Below are 16,486 nucleotides of genomic sequence, written 5' to 3' on the forward strand. Positions count from 1 at the left end.
CGACTCCCAGAACACACGTATGCTTTTGCCATTTAATTATTTTCTTTCAGGTCCTAATTTTTCCACTTTTACATTTGTCATTGTATTCACACCAACATTCTTAAGTGATATGTCTTTTGAGATAAATAAGGGGTTGGTTTTTTGATGTTTTTATGACCCTGCAAGTTACGGTCGTCTAGCGTGGTCAGTGTGCCACGGGCACCTGTTAATGGGTGGAGTGTTCTGTGTCCATTAGTTTCAGTTGGTTGGTGGTGCTCTGCAGTTCTTCTGTATTCTTGCTTACCTTCTGTACGCTCATTCTGTTACTGAGAGAGGAGTGGGAGCGTCTCCAGCTAGAACTCTGCATTAGTCTGTCTGTCTTCTTGGTTTTTTCCTTGTATACACTGAAGCTGCTTTTAGGCACATACACTTCTAGCCTTGTGTCTTCTTTGTGAACTGGACCTTTTATCATTAGAAATTTGTGTGCTATTAATATAACCATTCCAGCTCTAAGGTATTTAGATATCTTTTCCCATCCCTTACTTTTAACCTACCTGCATCATTTGCAGTGAGTTTCTCAGCGACTGCATATGGGAGGGTTGTTTTCACTTGTGTGTTTTGACCATTTTCACTTAACGTAATTATTGGTGCTGGGATTTAGTTCTACCATATCTTTTCTCTTTTTTAGCACTATTTTTTGTTCTCTGCTTCCCCTTCACTGTGCTGTTTTAGGTTACAGGAGCATTTTTCAGTACTCCACTCTCCTGTGTCTGTTACCACTTGGACTCTTAACTCTTTGTGTAGGGTTTTTAGTGGTTGCTCTAGAACGCAAGGTTTTTAATTTTTAAGTATCTAAGAGTGAGCTTTTTCTTTTTTCAATGACTATATTCTCACCTGTTGCCAACTTCTCATATAAATATTGTAAATGCTCTCCTTTAGGTAGCTCTGCTTCTGGTGTTGAGGGAATTTCAAAATCTGAGGAGCTCTGGGAGTCTGCAGTGGTGCTAAGATTTAGCGAACTTTTCTCCTGAGGTATGTGTATCCCACTTCTTGGAGCAGTTGGTTCTCCAGCACTGGGAACGATCTTTACGTCTTGATTTCTGTGTTTCAAGTCAGAGTGAGTCTCCTTTGGACAAAGTACACTTTGTTCCATCTGAGAGGCAGGAATATGCTCTTTGATTCTTGGTCTGTAGCTACCTTTGTTTAAGGAGGTAATATCCCCACTCTTTCTCTCTTGGGATGATAACAAGACAGTATCAGATTGGCTGTCCCAGCCTTGACTCCCTTGTTCAGATATGTGTGTTGACTGAGAAGAATTCTGGGAAGAGATGTGAGTTGATTCCCCATCAGAGTCACTAAAAAGCTTTGGTGACTGAGAGCCCCCTGCCTCTGTGGAAGAAGAGGGGTTTTCCAAACCCTCATCTGTGATTTCATCATTTCTTTGAAAGAATACTTCCCACTGTGGTACTTCTACATCAGCCTTTGGCTGCTGGTGGGTAATGGCACCCAGGTCTTCTTGAGACAAAGCTGGAGTCTGTAATTCTTCTTCACTCTCACTGTTAGATTCTTCACAATCTACAAAGTTTGCCCAAGGAGAGGTTTGCATACCCTCTGCTTTGAGGTAGCCAGTGCTTTGTCTCTGTTCAGGCTGGGGTTGTGCTGCGGTCATTACAAATACCTCAGGGTGAAGAGTTAGCTGGTATGGAGCCTTGTGCCTTAGTGGTAATGGCACAGGGTCATCAAAGAGGTCATCTTCCTCCTCTGCGGAAAAACACAGGAGAAATATGGGAAACACAGAATGCAAAGGGAGCCAATTTGTGCTTTTAATTTAAAATCCAATTTGTGGCATTTAGCTATGTTTTCATTTGGTGGAACTGCAAATAATAGTTCACTCTTTAAGAAAAAGGCCCTTTAGGATATTTTGAATAATTTAATGACTGCCTATCAACTTATGGCAGATTTTGAGTTGAGAATATAGATCTGCATTCCCCAAGTAGGTCATAATGCCTATACTATTGGTTCTCAAACCTGGCTGTTCATTAGTCTCATTTGGAAAGCTTTTAAATTTTTTATTCATTTATTTATATAATCTATAGCCAACATGGGGCTCAGATTCATGACCCTGAGATCAAGAGTTGCATGTTGTTCTGACTGAGCCAGTTGGGAGCCCCTGGAAATCCTTTTTTAAAAAAATACAGCTTTCTGTCTCTCCTTTTAGACCTACTGAATCCCTGAAGGTGGGACCCAATATTTTGATTTGTGCTTTTATTTCTGTTCAACAGCCAGATTTGCAGACTGTATGCTCTGGCATGGACAGTAGTCTCAGGAGCATTTAATTTACGTGGCAAATAGTGGATACTCAGTGAATTGGCTGAATTCACTTTGTTCTGTAAACATTTTGATACCTATTTTGTGCACCTTATGGGCTAAAATGTGTCCTCCAAAGTTCCTAATTTGGAGCCCTAGCAACAATGTCCTGTATCTGGAGATGGGACCCATAAGACGGGATTAGTGTCTTCATAAGAAGAGGAAGACAGATCTCTCACTGTCCTTTATGCATGGATGGCGTGTGGAAAGGCCAGGTGAGCACACATGGAGGTGGCGGCGGTCTACAACAAGGAAATGGGTCTTCTCCAGGAATCAAATCTGCTGGCACCTTGACCTTGGACATCCCAGCCTCCGGAACTGTGAGAATATCTGTTGCTAAGTATCCAGTCTCTGGTATCTGTCACAGCAGCCTGAGCCAGCTAAGTGTACGAGGCTATGATAGATACCAAGGGGGACAAATGTGCCAAATGGGGCTCGCTTTGAAGTGGCACGAACTGGAAACCAAGGAATTTACTGTTTTGTTTTGTTTTTTTAAGCATGTTACATTAGCAATATAAAAAAACCAGTCCCCTTAAATTCTTAAAAGGAGGAAACCTTACTTGGAGAATGAAATTCTCATAAATTGAGTAGGCATGTAATGGCGGGGGTGGGGGTATACATAATTACTTTCACCTTCTAATGACACCTTATCTAAGAAGAAAATTAAGTGTTACCTTACTACCTTAGAACTACTTATTTAAAAAGATAACATTTTTCCAGTGATAAAGGATGTAGTTAAAAGCTGCTTTTAAAAAATGGACCACCGAGGTCAGGTTGCTCCCATTCTACCAATGAGGAGACCTGCCTAGGGAGGTGTGACAAGACTCTGGGTCCAGACACGATCAGTTGGATTCCTGGCTCTGCCTAATCCTTAAGCAATGATTTATCTCCTTTTCTGAAGGACTTAAGGTGGCTAAGATATCTAGTGACTATATTTGGAATCATTTTCAGCTCCAAGGTATAGCTTTATTTCAAAACACGGATTATAAATTTGTTTTTGCCACAATTAACATTTTAGGCAATATTTCTATATCTCTAAGCTGAACAGTCTCATATTCTTAGATTAGTAACTATACCACTATCACGGTATGATGTTTCAACTGTAAAACTCTGCCAAAACATTTTTCACATTAATTCTTCTAACTTTTCTGTATGTATATATCTAAAAAACAGTATACTTATACTGTGAATTCTTATGATATAAAAATTTTAAATTTCTCTATATGAAAACGGAGGCATCTAACAAAAAGTGTTAACAAGCTGATAAGCACACCTAAGCCCAATTTTAAAAGGACAGATACTACAATTCACAGATACTTTCCACTGTCATGTCTGTATAACCATACTGGGCAACAAATGAAACACCTTAATTTCTACAGTTTAACCCAATAATGAGAGGTATGAGACGGACTTAAAGTGACGTTAAATGTACAAAGATGGATTACACCATTATATAGCCATAATGCAACATATGCAGCTACTTTTTTTTTTTTTTTAACACAAAAAGGTTGACTGCTTTTCAGCTTGTATGCACCTCTACACTTGTACAGCTATTAGTAAACAGCCCTTGCACAAGCCTGCAAGTGTCCCTCCCCCAGCCCTGGTCCCTACTTAAGGACTGCTGTCCACCTCTCCACAATCCCAGCCGGAAGTCTTACACAACTGAAGAGCTTCAGGACCCTGTTCTTGCACTATGGTTACTGCTATTTTGGTGGTGCCTAAACAATGTTTTTTTAAAACATTTTTAATGCCTCTGAGTTCTGGATATTTATATAAATGAATGGGGAGAAGGAAATAAAATGCTATTCGAAATAATTCAGAGTTGTGGCATTCTATAGAACTATTTTCTCAATTAACTATAATAATTTATAATAGCTATTAAGGGGTGCCTGGGTGGCTCAGTGGGTTAAAGCCTCTGCCTTTGGCTCAGGTCATGATCTCTGGGTTCTGAAATCAAGCTCCACATTGGGCTCCCTGCTCAGCAGGGAGCCTGCTTCCCTCTCTCTGCCTGCCTCTCTGCCTACTTGTGATCTCTGTCAAATAAAATCTTTAAAAAAAATAAATATTAAAATATCAGAGAACAAAGAGCTTTATTGAAATGCTTTTCAAAAGAGGTCTATGAGAATGACTCCTAAACTTGCCCCTCAGAAAAATCAGTTGCTCTTAAGATTTGTCCAGTACTCTATGGGTACTAACCCTGATTTGCTTCAACAGAACATATTTAACAGACAAGAAACTGAAAAACCGCCCCCACACAATAGTATAAGTCACCACAGACTTTAAAAAACCACAGGCACAGGACAGAATTATAAAGTCAGTGACATGGACCAAAGCAAACATGATTCCTAGGGCTTACAAAACACATCTAACCCACTATTAGACTGACACCAGAGGGTTGCTGAAAGATCTATACCTATACAAACTATAAAAATTGCTATATTAATAAGGAATAAAAATGCTAAGGAATCAACAAGGAACAAAGTCAAAGCTAACAACAACAACAAAAAAAAGCAATAAAATGGCAAAACAAATGTCAATCTGGAAACTCAAAAACTAGTGGCCCAGGGTGCCTGGGTTGCTCGGTTGGGCAGCTGTCTTTGGCTCAGGTCATGATCCCGGAGTATCAGGATTGAGTCCTGCTTCGGGCTCCCAGCTCCACAGGGAGTCTGCTTCTCTCTCATGCTCTCTTTCACTGTCTCTCTCAAATACATAAAATCTTTAAAAAAAAAAAAAAAAAGAACTAGTGGCCCAATAAACACGCAGACAAAAATAAGTGGCATGGGGTAGATGTTTAAAAGGTGCAAAATGTTAAGATTTCTGCTTCCAGCCAAGAGTAACGGACTACAATTAACTTCTCACCTGAAATTAAGAAACCAGACAAAATATAACCAAGGCTCTCAAGAAATCAAACATCAGGCAATGAAGGACAAGGACACCTGAGACAGAAACAAATGAAGGGAGCCCTAAAACTGCCCCAGTTAACCTGGTGACCGTTTCTAGGCAGGACGGGGACACCCAGGTAGAGCTCAAGAGCGTCATGTAGTTGAGAAGGTGTGACTGCTGGTAGAGAAGCCACAGCGGCAGGAGGACAGAGGCCTGGAGAGCGGGCCCCCTCTAGTGCTCAGCAAACTGATCAGTGCATGTTTGTGAGCTAACTACCCGAGGCCAACGAAAACTTACTCCAAAGAACTGAAAGAAACAGTGCCCAGAATGCACACGGTGCTAGGAGCATGCCTGTTCCCGACAGCCAGAATGGAACCCCTCATAATTCACAGGGCAGCTGAAGGAGCACTAAAAGAGGCCTTAGTAGTGGGAGAGTTAATTCTAGACCAAATGCCCTGCTCCTGCCTAACAAGATGAAAAACAAAACACAAAAGGATCACACTGTAGCCAAGCCGCTTAACCACATGCCAGAGCAAAGTGCGTGAATATTCTTTGAAATCCAAAATTAGAACCTAACAAGGTAAACTGAAATGATCCAGAAAACATGGGAGTGATCTTGGATTAAGCAACAGTTGATTACAACACTGAAAGCACATGAAGTAAAACACAAATTAGACAGATTAGACTTAATCAAAATTCAAAATTTCACACTACAGGAGACACCATCAAGAAAGAGAAAGACAAACTGTAGACTGAAAATATCTGCAAACCATATCTAATAAAGGACTTATACCCAGAGTCTATAAAGAATTTACAGTGCAGTAAGATCAATAATCCAATTTAAAAATGGGCAAAAGACTGAAGCAGACATTTCAGCAAAGAACATAAAATGGCCAATAAGCACATGAATTAAGCTCAATATAAATAGAGAAATGCAAATCAAAACTATAATGAAATACCTCTTTATACCCACTCGAATGGCTACCCTCAAGAAGTGTGAGCTACAATGTGGAGAAAAATGGAATCCTCAGCTAGTGGGAATGAAAATGTGTTCAGTTTAGAAAACAGTTTCTCAGTTTGGTAAAATGTCAGAACACAGATTAACTGTATGTTCTGCAATAAATGTGCCCTCCTCCCAATCCACACGTTGAAGCCCTAACCCCCAGTGTGGCTGTATTCGGAAATGGAGCCTCAAAGGAAGTGATGAAGTCAGTAAGGACAGCACCCTGATCAAACAGATTAGTGCCCTTATAAGAGACATCGACCCTCTCCCCCTACAGCCTTCTGCCCCGGGCACAGGCCCAGGAAAGGGCATGTCAGCACATACTGATAGGACAGCTACCTGCCTACAAGCCCAGCAAAGAGGCCTCAGAATGAAACTTACTTTGCCAGCACCTTGATCTTGGGACTTCTAGCCTCCTCAATTATGAGAAATGCCTGTTACTTAACTACCCAGTCTGTGATATTTTGTTATGGCAACGGTCACCCCCACCATCATCTGGAAATGCTATTCCTGTGTTATTTACCCCAAGTAAATAAGTCATGTGTCCACACAAAGTCATGTCTGCAAATATTCAAAGCAGCATAATTCATAACTAAAAAGCAGAAACCACCCAAATGTCCATCAACTGATGAATGGATACACAAAATGTGGCAGTATAAAGGAGTAAGTATTGATACATACCACACAGATGAACTCTGAAAAGGTGATGCTAAGAAGTCAGGCACAGAAGACCAAATGTTGTATAGTTCCATTAACATGAAATGTCCAGCAGAGACAGATCTATAGGGTTAGTGGTTGCCAAGCTGTGTGTATTCACCAAACTTCCCAGGATTCTTGACTTAACTTCAAAATTTATAAACGTACAATAATCAAGACAGGGCAGTAGGGTTGTCAAGACAGAGATAACAGAACATTAACAAAAAGTCCGGAAGTAGATCCCCACATATATTGTCAATTGATTTTCAACAAAAGTGTGAAGATTCAGTAGAAAAAAGAGAACTCTTTTCAACAAATGGTCCCAAGACCACCTGGATGTCCATATGCAGGAGAAACACACACACACACACACACAACACTGCACCTCTAGTTTGCACCATACACCAAAAATAAACAGAAAATGGATCATAGACCTAAATGTAAATCCTAAAACGACAAAAATTTCTACCAGGAAATGAAGAGAAAATCTTTGTGACCTTGAGTCAGGCATAGAGTTCTTATTATACTATCAATAAATAAATGAACATTAGTAAATGTAGCGTCAAAATTTAAAATTTCTGCACTTCAAAAGACTCTGCTAAGAGACTGCTGATGAGTCACAAACTGGAAGGTTTTGCAAAGCATGCAAATGATAATTTATATCCAGAAACTCGGAAAGTTAATAAAAAAGTAACAAAATAATTTTTTAAATGGGTAAAGATTTGAACTTCACCAATGAAAATATATGGAAAATATATGGACACCATAAAATATATGGACACCAGTAAGAACATTAAAAGATGCTCAGCCTCATGAGCATTAGAAAAATACAAATTAAAACCATGAGATAGCACTGCACACGCATTAGGATAGCGATAAATACTGGCAATGAAGTAGAGCAAGAGAACTGGCAAGAAAGCAAAATGGTCCAACCACTCTGGAAAACAATTTGGCAATTTCTTAAAGACACAGCTACCCTATGTCCACTCCTAGTATGAACACATACATCCATACAAAGATTTGTACATGAATCTTTACAGCTTTATTTGTAATAACCAAAAACTGGAGACAACCCAAATGTATAATAGGAATGGATCAGTAAATTGTATATCCATGCAGCGGAATACTATTGATCAATAAAAAAGAATGAACTATTGATACCTGCAACAGTATCAATAAATTTCAAAATAAATATGCCAAGTGAATTAAGCCATATTTGTATGTGATTATTTTAGAAAATTTTAATTTATCGTATAGCAGATCAGTGGTTGCCACAGCAACACAGCAAGACAACAGGAGGCAAGAGGGGCAGCTGGGAAGAATTACAAAGTGGCAAAGGAGACCTGGGGGTAATGGATATTTTCATTATCTTAGTTATGGTGAATGCCTCTCAAGTATATGCATATGTAAAAGTCTATCAAATTGGACACTTTACATGTGCAATTTATTGTGTATCAATTATACCTTGGTAAAGCTTTCTTTAAAAACCCTACAATTGGGGCACCTGGGTGGCTCAGTGGGTTAAGCCTCTGCCTTCGGCTCAGGTCATGATCCCAGGGTCCTGGGATCGAGCCCCACATCGGGCTTTCTGCTCTGCAGGTAGCCTGCTTCCTCCTCTCTCTCTGCCTGCCTCTCTGCCTACTTGTGATCTCTGTCAGATAAATAAAGAAAAAATCTTTAAAAAAAAAAAAACAAAACCCTACAATTAAGTTTGTAGATACGAAGGATTAGAAAATGTAGTACGTGATAGCTATAACATCTGAAAATACAACTGTTTTCCTAGAACCTGTCCTGGAATTTGCATCTTAAGGTTTTCCATTTGATTCTAAGTGAAACGCAGAAATGGAGATGGGAAAGACAGGCTTGGATTAGAATTCAAGATCTGTAATGAACTTCTCAAACTCAACACCCAAAAAAACGGATAAATCAAAAAATGGGCAGAAGACCTGAGCTGACACATGAAAAAGTATTCATCATTAGCCATCAGGGAAATTCAAATCAAAACCACATTGAGATACCATCTTATGCCAGTTAGAATGGTAAAAATCAACAAAGCAAGAAACAAATGTTGGAGAGGATGTGGAGAAAGGGGAACCCTCTTCCACTGTTGGTGGGAATGCAAGTTGGTGCAGCCACTTTGGAAAACAGTGTGGAGGTTCCTCAAAAAATTAAAAATAGAGCTACCCTATGACCTGGCAATTGCATACTGGGTATTTACCCCAAAGATACAGATGGAGTGAAAAGAAGGGCCATCTGTATCCCAATGTTCATAACAGCAATGGTCACAGTCGCCAGACTGTGGAAAGAGCCAAGATGGCTTTCAACAGACAAGGAGATAAAGAAGATATGGTCCATATATACAATGGAATATTACTCAGCCATCAGAAAGGATGAATACCCAACTTTTGCATCAACTTGGATGGGGTTGGAGGAGATTATGCTGAGTAAAATAAGTCAGAGAAAATCAGTTATTACATGGTTTCACTTATTTGTGGAAGATAAGGAATAGCATGGAGAACATTAGGAGAAGGGAAAAATTAAGGGGGAGATTGGAGCAGGAGACGAACCATGAGAGACTATGGACTCCAGGAAACAAACAGAAGGTTTTAGAAGAGAGAGGGGTTTGGGGGGGATGAGTCTTAAGGAGGGCAAAGAATCCCAGCCCCATCACTCACTCTGACTGGACCTTGGGGGATTTATTTCACTCTCTAAAATTCATTTTCCTTGAGAGTAAAATTGGGATGATAGCCCTTGAAGGTTTGGGGTTTAGCTGTAATGTATGTAAGGGACCTAGCACAACACCTGCCATATACAGCAGGGGTTCAATAAATGCTATCATTCTTACCTACTCTTTTTGGGTCATGTATTAGCTCCATGGTACAGTAACAGACCCTCCTCCAAAGCAATTTAACTTCAGAATCCTGACTACGCAATCTGGCCGCTGTGAAGGAGCAGAGCTTTGCTAGGAATCTGAAGCTCCGATTTCTTCCTCAGAGGTTACCTCTGCTCTTCGCTGGAAAACCCAAGTAGCAATGAAAACAGGCAGGAAAGTACAGAGAAAATCCATTAGTAGAAGCACTGCTGATCAATCTGGTTGGAAATGATGACAAGCAAAGTTCCCATTACCAGCATATACTAGTATCTTAGAGGAAATGTGCAAGATTAATAGCACAGCCTCTCCTTATGGCCTACACAAACCACAGGGCCTACTTCCAGAAAGCGGAGAACACAATTCAATACAGGCACAGTTCTAAGGTCACTTGTTTTAAGCCTGTGAAAGAGATTGGACTCCTGGCTTCACAGGCTGCGAAAGGAAGGAAAAGCATTTCCTGAGAGCATGGTGACAAGTCTGAATGACAGAAGGTCCCAGGCCCACCTCTGCCCAATGAAGCTTTCACCAGACCAGAATAGCCTGGAAAAAAGTTTTGCATGGAAACCCACACCTCTGAACCCAGGGCCCATTTTCTTACCGGAGTCGAGGTGAGTTTTTCTAGCTCTCTTCAATTTTCCAAGTGGTTTATACTTTGGCTCTGTACTTTGGGAAGATCGGCATAAAGGCTTTAAGCTGAAACGAATATGAATATTTTATTTTTTCCTATGATGCTAGAACATAAGCATCATTTACAGAGAAGATAAAAACTTGGCCATGGGGAAAATCATATAACTACTTTTAAAAGCCATGTTTAATAATGAAAAAACCACTTCACTGTAATAAAGTGGTAAATAAAAGCACTTAAATACAACCCATCACACAGCTGTCTAACTGAAGGATTGAGCGAAGGCTAACCCCTGTATTTGGTCTTGCACTGTGGAAAAGCAGGTCCCAATTCTATAAGACTATCAGGTAATACAGTGACACCTGGCATTCACGGAATACAGGACAGCTGGCTGCTTACTCTTCCCTGTTTAATGGGGTTCCTAAGAATCTCACAAATTTTATCTCCTCATTCTAGAGGCAGAAAGCTAAGGCACAGTGATGATAAAATATGGAAGTGCACGGAAATGACTTATTTCCTTTCTGGAGGGCCTCACTGCCAACTGCTTCCTTGTGTCAGATTCCCAGAAGCCTTTAGGGTTACTAGAACATATCACTGGAAGAAAGCCGCCAGGCTCCCAACCAGGAAAGTACTGACAGCCATGTCCATCCTACTTACAGCCCGGCCCTTGTCCTTAGGCCCAAACCTAGTCTCAGAATCCATCCTGTTCAACAACAGAAGTTCCACAAGGAGCAACTACTCACATTTCTGCAACTTTATCCATAGTGGTGCCTATTGGAATGACATTTGGATATATGTTCACAGGACAGATGTAGCTCAAGAAATCTTTAATCTAGAAGAAGGAAAACAGAATGGCTCGATTATCTCTATGCTGAAAAATCTGGGTGTTAAAGAAGCAACAAAAGGGAGGGCAGGAGAAAGAGCAGCAGGAATTTCTTACGGTGCGGTTCTCAATACTAGCCGCACGGGGGACACCCGGGGACTCTTCGGAAAGAAACAGCCAACTCTCAGGCCCACCCCCCAAAATCCTACTGAGCTACTGTGGGGACTGGGAATCAGGATATTAAAACGTCCTTCACGTGATTCTGTTCCACAGTAAGGACTAGGAATTACTGATTAATGGAATTCAAAGATTCTATTTTCTTTTTTTAAGATTTTATTTATTTATTTGACAGAGCGAGAGAGCACAAGCAGTGGGGAAGGGCATAGGGAGAGGAAGAAACAGGCCCCCTGCTTAGCAGGAGCCCATGATCGGGCTCAATCCCAGAACCCTGGGATCATGACCTGAGCCAAAGACAGATGCTTACCTGACAGAGCCACCCAGGTGCCCCCTATACTTCTTTAAATGACATTAGTTTCCTTGTCTAATAAAGTCACCTGCAATTAACTAATTCCCTACAAATAAATTAGAATTAAGCTGAATACTTAATACACACAAGGAAACAAGGTCTTAGAGATGATTTCTTTTCTCTAACAAATAAAATAAGGAAATTACATCTTCTAGTTTTATTCTAATCTAGAGGAAAATTACATGCAAAAATTTCATGAATACCTTGACTTTGTGCAAAATTTAGAACGCTAACCAGAGGAACTCTGTCACTATTCCTCAAAACATCTCTACAACACGGACAAGTTTCAGCGTTGTTACTCATTGGTGAGCAGGTGACCTTGGTCAAGTTACCTGAAGTCTCTTTAGATTCTTCATCTAAAAGTTTAAGGGAGAGATAATGCATCTGAAGTGTCTGGCCTGGCACCTGGCATTTTTTTTTTTTTAAGATTTTTATTTATTTGACAGAGATTACAAGTAGGCAGAGAGGCAGGCAGAGAGAGAGAGGAGGAAGCAGGCTCCCTGCTGAGCAGAGAGCCCAATGCGGGGCTCAATCCTAGAGCCCTGGGATCATGACCTGAGCCAAAGGCAGAGGCTTTAACCCACCGAGCCACCCAGGCGCCCCTGGCATATGTTTAACATTCAATGAAATTATCCACCGCAGAGATGACAATGACAACACAAAGGTTTTTATTTTCTTCTACAAGTGGGGAAACTGAGCTCTTGAGTAATTTTTAGAACCCAACTTTACCAGATCAAAAGAGGTAGGAACCCAGGGATTAACAGTAATTCCGTGTTAAAATAAAGTGGCGACCTTACTTAAAATAAGAGAAAAAAACCAGTAAGACACATTCATTCTTCAGGTATTTTTCATAAATTCTTTTGTATTTTCAGAGCAGGCGTGCAGTCAGGAACTCTTACCTGTCCACAACCTACATGATTTGCATAATTAACTCAAAGTTGAGGCTGGCAGAAATCTGAGGCCTTTCAAGAGAACAGGGATAAAGAAAGCAAGGTCAACTTATACCAAAATGATTCACTTCTACTTGGAAATGAAGTGACCACAGGAGACAAGAGACACCCACTAGATGGGCATCCTCTGTCCCTTGTACAAGCTGATGTCCTTACGTCAGATGCCTGCCTTAAAACAACTCATAAACACCAGCTATCCTCATTATCCACAGGGGTCATGTTCCTTGAGGTCACTGGGAATGGTGAATTAGCAAACACTGAATCACTACTCCTAAGGGGAAGAGAAGGTTCCTGTAAGCCTCTAGTCACTGCATTTTTGTCAACCTATCAATGCATCACACCCTGTTTTATGTGTGTTGCTGTTTAAAGACACCAATTCAGGGACACCTGGGTGGCTCAGCTGGTTAAGTAACTGCCTTTGGCTCAGGTCATGATCCCGAAGTCCCCGGATGGAGTCCCGCATCCGGCTCCCAGCTCCACAGGGAGTCTACTTCTCCTTTCTCCCCTCTCATGCTCTTTCTCTCAAATGAATGAAAATGAATAAATAAAATCTTTTTTAAAAAATAATAAAAAATAAAGATACCAGTTCAGGGCTGCCTGGTGGCTCAGTCAGTTAAGCGTCTGCCTTGCCTCAGGTCATGATCGCAGGGTCCTGGGATGGAGCCCCACATCTGGCTCCCTGCTCAGTGCGGAGCCTGTTTCCTCCTTTGCCCCACCCACACGTGCACACCCACATACACGAGTGTGCGTGCACTCTTGCTCTCTGACAAATAAAATCTTAAAAAAAAAAAAAAAAAGTTTACCTATTCTGTGTGTACTGTTGATTCATAACTCCTGAACTCACAGTTCAAGGCACGGTACCTCATGCCACAGAGATTTTCTCCATAAAGCACACCCCCGCCTCCGTGCTTAGGAACACACACAGCACCCCAGCACTGCACTCGGGGGCCACTTTAAACAGTGAAATCCCCAACAGAAAGCACAGAAACGTGTACAATGAAGCACTAAACTGACTGCAAAAGGGCCCCTGTTGGCCCTATGAGCTCAGCGGAGAGGGCAGAGCACCCCCTTTTTCGACCTAAATTGGAAATAGCATGTCCGGGGACTCCCGCTTCTCACCACTCTGTTGGGCATGTCTGCAAGCAACCGCGCAGCACCGCGTCTATTAATCTGGGGTCGTGAGCAAATTTTAGTGAGCATGCAAACTTGTAAATGAGGAATCCACAAATAAGGAGGACCCGCTGTATTCAGAATAAACACTGACAGGAACTATTTATGGGGCACCTGGGGGGTTCACTTGATAGAGCTGAAAACTCTTGGTTTCGGGTCAGGTCATGATCTCAGGGTCATGAGATCGAGCCCCATGTGCGCCTCTGCAGTGAGTCTGCTTGAAATCCCCTCTCTCTCCCTCTGCCCACCCCCCAAGTGCATGCTCTAAAATCATTCATTTTTAAAAACTGATAATTTATGTTTTTAAATGGATTTCAACATGATCTATACTTAGGATAGGCCTATTAATTAGAGCACTTTTCAGGAAAGCCTGTCTCCTCACCACCACCCTGAGAGAAGATGACCACACGGAGCTCAAGGTGACCCTCTATGGGTACGGTCACTAGTGCTAATCTAGGGGGAGCATGCGCGTCCGACAGCAGGGCAGGGGGGCTCATCTGCTTCCTCTCTCCACTCAAGCATCAGGGAATATCTCCTTCCTGGGGGGGTAACTGCATAAAGTCCCAGGAGGGATTTTCATCAACCCTGACGCTGAGCCAGTGCCAAACCAAAGACAAACCCCTAGGAGGAGGCTCTGACAATAATCTGAGATTTCAGGATAAAATGAGGAAAACACATCAACTACATTATACTATCACAATGAGTTCCTTCCAAGCTACTCTCAGATAACCTATTTGTACCTGAAAGTTAAGGTCAGTCATTTAATAGAGAGATCATTATGATACTTTGATAATAAGATAAGGAATCATTTACAATACTACAGCTGACTTGGTAAGAAAGCCACTACCTGGAGCTCTGGAAGAATCCACCTGTTCAAATCATTAACACGTCCACGGCTCACTGCTGCAGGGCTGTATCCATGTATCCCAAATACAAAAATAATAGTTATCAGGGAAATCAATTTTTAAGTGCCAAAATGGTCAAACTAAAATTGTATGTGACAGTCTGATTTTATACACCTTTTTCTCCTGATACATACATGAAATTACTAAAACTCAGCACTTCTTAGATGCTAGGCTAGCATTTACTTTAGAAATGCATGAGGAGTTTGCAAATACGTCACACATAACATGTTCCCACTCAAGTGAGAAGGTCAATTTCCTGTATAAAAAGGATCCTAACAATGCAACAGCTGAATTACTGAACTCTACATCTGAAATAATGATGTTTTACATGTTGGCAAGTTAAAGAAAAGAGAAAAATAAAAAGGATCCTACGAAACCATTTAATAACCCTTCTTAAGCTGGGTAATTCCAGTATATATGTCCTTCCTAAGAACAAGGTCTCTACCTCAATCACCTTTGCTCTTTCCCCCTGCCAAATATTCAGGACTATTTTTTAAAGAGTTTTTCGACACAATACAAGCTGGGAAGAAGACAGAAATCTGGACAGCACCTTAAGGCTGCCGGTGTGAGATTTTATCTGTAATACTCCCTTATGTAAGATTTATGATCCTCTTATGACAGGTGAACAGAACTGAAGTGGGAAAGTTAAAACATGCAGGAAGCAAGATGGGAAGAAACCCTTAATCATCAGTATTCTTCAACGTTTAGGCTGAAAACAGCTGATAATAGCCAATTTCCTCTCTTACTCAGTAAACACAGCTCACCTACTGATATTTTCCCTGAATTTCTTTGGAAAAAGCCACACCAAATCTTAAGCAGTAGGAAAAGAGAGGCCCCTGGTCGCCAAAGGGACCACTACTGCTGTCAAACAGGAAGGGGCTGGCAAAGCAGCTAGCAACAGGGTTCTGAGTACATGGGATCGATCCTCTTACCTCACTGTAGGAAGAATGAAAAGAAAAACAAGCTCTGTATGAACTCTCTCCAGTCCTAAAGGAAAAGAAAACATAAAATGAAAAGGTCACTTATCAAAACTAAGCAAAGTTCTCAATTTCAGGCCTTCCCACTTAGTCTATTCCAATATGAAATCACCCCACAACCAAGGGTTTCTCCCTGGGATAAGAGGGAACTCTTTCCAGAAGCAGAAATATTTGTAGACATTCTGAATACCCAATATTAATGCCAAAATACGATGATCATTGCGGTGCTCCTCTACTCCATCAAGGGCTTCTATCCCCCACGAAGGCAGATCCCCACTCCCTGACAAGCAAGATGCCTTCACTCTCTGGCCAACCGACCGTAAACAGACCTCGGGAAATCCTGGCTAATGGCATTGGCCATTAGGCAGGTTTGGAAGTAGCACCTCTTTAAACAGGTTTAAATTTTGGTTATTCCCCACAATTATAGTATATCCTCCTCTCTGAGTTAGGATACACTGCATTTAAACTAAACTAAATCAGAGCTCCTGGGTGGCTCACTCAGTTAAGCAACTGCCTTCAGCTCTGTGGGCCTTATCAGCCCACATCAGGCTCCCCACTCTGCAGAGAGTCTGCTGCTCTCACCCCTCTGCCCTGCCCACTGTTCCTCCTCTCACTCACTCCCTTGCTCTCAAATAAATAAAATCATGGTTTTGTTTTTTTTTTTAAGATTTTATTTATTTATTTATTTATTTATTTATTTATTTATTTAT

General features: G+C 41.2%; 1 protein-coding gene across 1 annotated transcript in view; it reads right to left on the reverse strand.

Moving 5' to 3' along the window:
• Positions 1-18: 18 nt before the first annotated feature.
• The window catches only part of DCLRE1C (DNA cross-link repair 1C), a 39,698-nt gene continuing 23,230 nt past the window's right edge, over positions 19-16,486 (reverse strand). The window contains 5 exon segments of the mRNA XM_032349470.1: positions 19-858; positions 860-1,740; positions 10,399-10,493; positions 11,169-11,257; positions 15,732-15,786. Coding sequence (XP_032205361.1) covers positions 832-858; positions 860-1,740; positions 10,399-10,493; positions 11,169-11,257; positions 15,732-15,786 — 1,147 coding nt within the window. The 3' untranslated portion in view covers positions 19-831.

Source organism: Mustela erminea, chromosome 6 (assembly GCF_009829155.1).
Source record: "Mustela erminea isolate mMusErm1 chromosome 6, mMusErm1.Pri, whole genome shotgun sequence".
In the NCBI taxonomy this organism is placed as follows: Eukaryota; Metazoa; Chordata; class Mammalia; order Carnivora; family Mustelidae; genus Mustela; species Mustela erminea.